At 39.5% G+C, this 5,596-nt stretch overlaps 2 protein-coding genes across 2 annotated transcripts; both read right to left on the reverse strand.

Moving 5' to 3' along the window:
- Positions 1–353: 353 nt before the first annotated feature.
- Positions 354–1,735, reverse strand: LOC144653885 (uncharacterized). Its single transcript, XM_078514013.1, has one exon. It carries the CDS (start codon positions 1,553–1,555, stop codon positions 431–433), a length of 1,125 nt encoding a protein of 374 aa, XP_078370139.1. The 5' UTR covers positions 1,556–1,735; the 3' UTR covers positions 354–430.
- LOC144653904 (uncharacterized) lies at positions 1,735–4,330 on the reverse strand. Its single transcript, XM_078514043.1, has 3 exons — positions 3,675–4,330; positions 2,661–2,845; positions 1,735–2,012 (listed from the first exon to the last, which is right to left on the reverse strand). The coding sequence occupies exons 1-3, from the start codon at positions 3,970–3,972 to the stop codon at positions 1,740–1,742; spliced, it is 756 nt and encodes a 251-aa protein (XP_078370169.1). The 5' UTR covers positions 3,973–4,330; the 3' UTR covers positions 1,735–1,739.
- Positions 4,331–5,596: the final 1,266 nt, after the last annotated feature.

Here is a 5,596-nt window from a genome sequence, read left to right on the forward strand (position 1 = left end):
AGTGTTTTGTTCGTAAAACCCTTTTAATGTTGGCCATTCCAGTTAACCAATTCACCTGTTTTCTATGAGAAAGAAGGACGAGATGAACTTTGTAGTGTATCCATTTAACAAAACTGTTGTACCATAACCAGAAAATGAGATTTAGATCCTTGAGAACAAAAACAGGATCATTAAGTGTTAAATGGAAACCGGAGTTATCCAACCTGATAGGCTACCCAGGCAGTGAGTGGAACAAGAGTTTCGTTTGCATTTCGGTGTCCCGCCCGCCCGCCCGCCCGCGCGCCCTGTACGTCCCCTGCATGACTCAACCTTTATTAACCCTACGCCTGCTACAAACAATAAACACGATTCCGTTTTTGCATTGTATGAGTTTAATTATTAAAAGCACATATATAGGACCACTGACTCTAGTCGTATGATACTAAATTCATTACAGACACAATTTGATTTTTGTTCCTACGTCAGAACAAAAACCATTTTTGTTCACAAGAAAAGCCAGCGTTTGGCTTAAACTAAGGTACACGACTTTAAATGCATGTGTTTCTCGGCTTAGTCGTTTCATCTGTGCTAGTTCATTCTCTAGTTCTCTTGTTTTTATCAAATGCACTTTTTGATTTACAACAAAATTGTTTACTGCCATTTCAAGGGCCTTGTTGAGAATCTCTTCGTTCGACTTGTCGTGTTGCAGCTCTTCCATTAATCCTCTAATCTTGAAATTTGCTTCGCTAAAGCTATGATTAACCAAATTCAGTTTATTGTGGATTAACTCGTTATGGTTTCTCAAGTTTTCTACTTGAAGCTGAAGGTCACACAACCGTTTGTCCTTCTCTGACAGTTCTGTAACCATGTTGGAATTTTCTCTTCTAAGCTTGTCCACCCGATCTTCAAGTTCTTCAATAACCCTCGACTTCTCGTATTTAATGTCATTCAACTCTTCTTCCTTTTCTAAAAGAACCCTGGCGTTTTCCTTCTCAAACAAAGCTAATTGTTCCTCAAGTTGGTCTATAACCCTCGATAACGATGCTTCTTCCTGTATTGAGGACTTAAACAGCCCATCTGGATGGGTACCCAAATCCACGGATCCCTTCTTAAATAGCTCTACCTCCTTGCGGAAATGTCCGTAACAAGGTCTCTTAGTTAATTCTTTTACCATCTCATTTAACTCGTCAACATGAGCGTTCAGTGTTTCATTGACTGCCTGACTCCTCTTTAGGCTTCCCTCGAAATATTTAACATCATCTATCAGTTCTTGCCTCTCCATCAAAGCCTTGTCGAAGTTCCTTTCCACTTCTTCCAAATTTTGCTCCTTCCTCTTAACATCACGTTTTAAATTTCTCAGTTCTCTTTCCATGTAATGCTCGTTTTCTTTTAGACGCTTTATGTCAACTCTCCTCGTTTCCAGTTCAGTTTGAAGAGTGTCGTTCTTCTTCGCTAAAGCTTTCATTTCCTTCTGCATTACACTGTTCTGAACCAAAAGCTTCACATTTTCTTCGTTGTTTTTTTCAATAACTTCCTCCAAAACTTTGTTCTCGTGGTCTCCATCGTCAATCCACATTTGAAGTTCTTCTATTACTTCAGAATTTTCCTTTTCAAGCTGACTAAATTCTTGGCTCGTGTATATATTTTCTAGGCTAGCTTTCTTCTTTGATTTCTTTTCAATCTCATTCAGCTCGTCAAGAAGTGCATTCAGCTTTCCATTGCTTGGCAGATTTTCCTTAAAGCTGCCCTCCAACAAATCATCACCAATCAAGAGGTCCTGCCTGACCCTTCATCAGAGCGTTGTCCTCAACTGATACTGAACTAACATCATTTTCTGGTATTTCTTTGTTGAGTATTTTATCATCCAGATTAGAAGCTTCGTTGTTGACACAACAGACAACATTGCCACTCACAGAATCCTCGTCCCCTCCAATTACACCATGAGAATTGCACGGAGGGACGAAATCCATGGACTGAACAGATTTTTCGTGCACTTTTGCGTGTTCTTTCTCGACTTTTTCGTCCTTGGGAACCTGTTTCAAGAAAAGCATATTAAAATTTTGATAAGTAGTGCCTCACTAACACATAAAATTGGGTAATTACTAGAATACAAGAGAAGCCTGACTCTGAGGCACAAGTGGCGGATCCAGACCCTGGGATAAGGGGGAGGCCCGCTATTGAAAATAATTTTTCTCGGCCATTCGGGCCTTAGTTTGGCCTAAAACTAAATAAAGGGCCCGGGCCCACTGGGCCCCTCCCTTAGATCTGTCACTAGACACGTTTTCACTAAGGATTCCTTAGCTGTCTTTCGAAAATTATAACTCGCGAATGATAGCTCATTTCTTTACACGAGCGTCATAGCCAAAGACATAAGAGGAGCGAACTTAGAAGTTATAATTTTGAAATAAATATTCCCTCAAAAACAGATTTTGCGAAATACTCGTTATGAAGATGTTTATGAACTATTATAAATTCACACTTCAAGTTTTTCTCTTCTCCTTTTTTGCCGTGTTGTGATTAAGATGAAGTATTATTAGTTTATTTAGGGGGGGGGGGGAAGGGGTGACGGTGGCGCGCTTTGATTAGTACTACTCTTGGGTGTCTGTAAGTTCTTTTTTCAAGAAATAAATGCGTTCGCTTGACTTTTAATTTATATTAGCATACATCAACGTGTTATTTACCTGTTTCTCCACCAGCGACGTGGCCGTTCTTGGTTCGCTTTGCCTCACTGGCAAACTTGACGGTGTTAATTCTTTTACGGGCTTCGAACTGGCGAGCCTGGGACATTTAGCTACAGTTGGTGGAATGGCAGTAGTCAGTTCAATTAGCTCTTCCTGTGCTGCTGGTGTTTCTCGTTGGTTTATACCTGTAACATTAGCGATTCGTTACTTATCATCTCAATTAAACCAAGTTTAACAAAAATGATTGCTACCCTGCAAAGCTAGGCGGTTTTAGGCAGCCTCTCCCGTATTCGTTGTCCAGTGAACTGTCAACTTTTACATGTTTTATGTTTCAAAGCCAATTTTGTGCCATTTATCTCTAATAATTGAAAGTAGTTTATCGAGATTTTCCACAAATATACAAAGCAGTTCAAGAATTACTCAAAATAGCCACTAAAACGGTGCTAAAAACAAAATAAAAATAGAGAAAACGATAAAAATTCTTTCCAAAATTAACTCCAAATTGGTTGCATTTCAGTTTACATTTTACAGCAAATTTTAGAAATAGTCGATATGGCTCTGTCAACTTGGCCTGCCCCCGTTTCAAACGAAAAACCGAAGGAGGGCGATCATTTAGCGTGAGAGCAACTAGACTTTGGAACACTCTTCCCAATTTCTTAAAGAAAAGTGAGAGTCTACATTGTTTTAAAAATGGCCTAATTGATTTTTACGCATCTAGCCTTAAGGACATTCATCATTTTACAGTTTTTTAATTCTTAATCCCTATTTTTAGAAATTTCTGTATTTTAATTCAAATTTTAAATTGTATATATTATGTAGTTGTAATTTGTAATCCGAGTATATATTATGTAGTTGTAATTTGTAATCCGAGGGCCGCTTGTTTGTCAGTAGTTTTTACTGTTTGCCGTTACCCTCTTTTAATAAAGTTGATTGATTGATTGAAATTTTACAATACAAATGTTATTGCTCACATACACAAAACACAAAAATATATCGAAAACTATATCACAATACCTGAGTCTGTTGCCAAAGGTTTCTTTCCGATCACAGCTGCCAAACGTTGGCATAGTTTATTCTCATCAGTCTCGCTGTTTCTCCGACCAGACATGATCGGAATCCGTGATGGCCTCTTCTTTTCAAGACTATCCACGGAATCTCTCATCATGCGCTGTTTTTCTTCGGCTTTGGCTGAAGCACTTTTGCCACTAACGCTGTTGAAACGAGCCGCCTTGACTGGTATTTTGGAATTTTGTTGCACTGGAAAAGCGCGATTCTTGTCATCTTCTTTCCCGCGGCAAAGACACGACGCCATTGCGTTTTAGCTGTGAATTTTTGACACCGGGATAAACGAAAACTCGATCCAAATTCTTTCTGATGTATCTTTGTTTTGTGTTCAGTCTGCACTGTTTTAAAAAACTCTGCCTTCAATTTGACTGTGAGAAATATCACAATTTTCCTGCTCCGAATCTCGATACTGGCTGCATCGATGGCTGAAGCAAATGATTCAGTTTTCTCGACAAATCCATGGAAACCGTGTTCGATCGCTTCGTCACAAACAGCTTTGACATCTTGCTCGATCGAGTGCACGCGCACCCAGCCAGACTAGCTTGTTTTGCTCACCCTGTCGAAGGCAGCAAAATAATGTCGAAACGTCGGTAAACAGAAACTTGTACCGAATTTTATAGCGTCAAAAACAATTTTTTTTCATAGGACAAGACGCTACGCAGTTGTTATCTTTTTAGCACTGAGACCCACTGAGTGCCGTCCATATATCGTGGAACAGCCGTTTTTTAAAAACAGTTCAGGTTTTTTGAATCCAGCTCTCACTTGAAAAACCAACAAGTACGCTATTTTATTAGCAAAACTATATTCATATCAAGAACGATTCACTGAGACTTTATCTAAGACTGATTAAAGCTTACCTTCTGTGAAACGTATGCATTGCTCTAAAACTGCAAATTCCTAGCTAGAAATTCCACATTAGGGTAAACAACGCATCCAAACGAGCAAGTTTTCAGACCATAACGAGCAACTTTTTGAGGAAGAAGTATTTGTTGCTTCGACCGGACAGTTTTTAAGACCACAAGCTGAGTTTCATTCAAGATAAATTAACTTGAAGAGATGCCTTGTGAACTGCGATTCGAAATCGGTTTCAAGCGAATTTTTTTCCAAGCAGAAATTTCAAGCCAAATGAGTGCAGCAACGCCCGATCGGCCAATCAGGAATAAGTTTGCCATCAATCAAAGGCTTTCAATCAATTATTTTGTTTTGACCAATCAAAATTTAATAATTTCGATTGCCTTAAAATATGGATACGTCAGGCGAATTTCACAAAATGAACTGTGAATTTCTGGGGCAAAAATACAACTTTTGATGTGCATCAGAAAACATTTTCCAAACTTTACCAAATTCCCATTTTGCCACTCTAATAATCACGTGGTATATGTTCCATGCACGAGGGCGACGCCTCTACTTTCATCCCCTTTGGGGGAAATCGCTCCGTCTCCCCTGATGAGTGAGGAGGTCACTGTCGTTGTGTTTTATTTATTTTATAGCATTCAAGAGGTTGTTTTAAAAGGGAAGTTTTAGTACTAAAAATATTCCAGTTCTTTCCAAGAGACGAAAGGAATTTTCGGTCCATAAAAGACCCATTTACACGACCTTTTCGTGTCTGGCACTCCTAAATTTAGACACACCGGCCATTAAGTTTTGGCACGGCCCGCTCCATTTATACAAATAAGTGTGTTTCACTTTGTTTGTATATAAAGGGCACCCCTAAAATGTGAAAGGCTAATTAGCGACAAGGGAGTGCTGCCTCCCCACCCCGCCCCGCCAAGCGGTCCTACCCTCAAAGTTTCTATAGTATGCCTACCGACGTTGCGGGGATAAGATCCGGCCGCATTGAGTTCAAAAACGCCTCAGTGAATCAACAGGAA

Source organism: Oculina patagonica, chromosome 5 (assembly GCF_052425735.1).
Source record: "Oculina patagonica isolate OP01 chromosome 5, crgOcupat, whole genome shotgun sequence".
Classification (NCBI taxonomy): Eukaryota; Metazoa; Cnidaria; class Anthozoa; order Scleractinia; family Oculinidae; genus Oculina; species Oculina patagonica.

Bases quoted from the DNA above. Each gene is read 5' to 3' on its own strand.
- LOC144653904 (XM_078514043.1), bottom strand. From the start codon at position 3,972: ATGGCGTCGTGTCTTTGCCGCGGGAAAGAAGATGACAAGAATCGCGCT. The intron at 2,846-3,674 runs GTATTGTGATAT...CTAATGTTACAG, and splicing joins ACCTTTGGCAACAGACTCAG to GTATAAACCAACGAGAAACA. The intron at 2,013-2,660 runs GTAAATAACACG...TTCTTGAAACAG, and splicing joins CGTCGCTGGTGGAGAAACAG to GTTCCCAAGGACGAAAAAGT.
- LOC144653885 (XM_078514013.1), bottom strand. From the start codon at position 1,555: ATGTGGATTGACGATGGAGACCACGAGAACAAAGTTTTGGAGGAAGTT.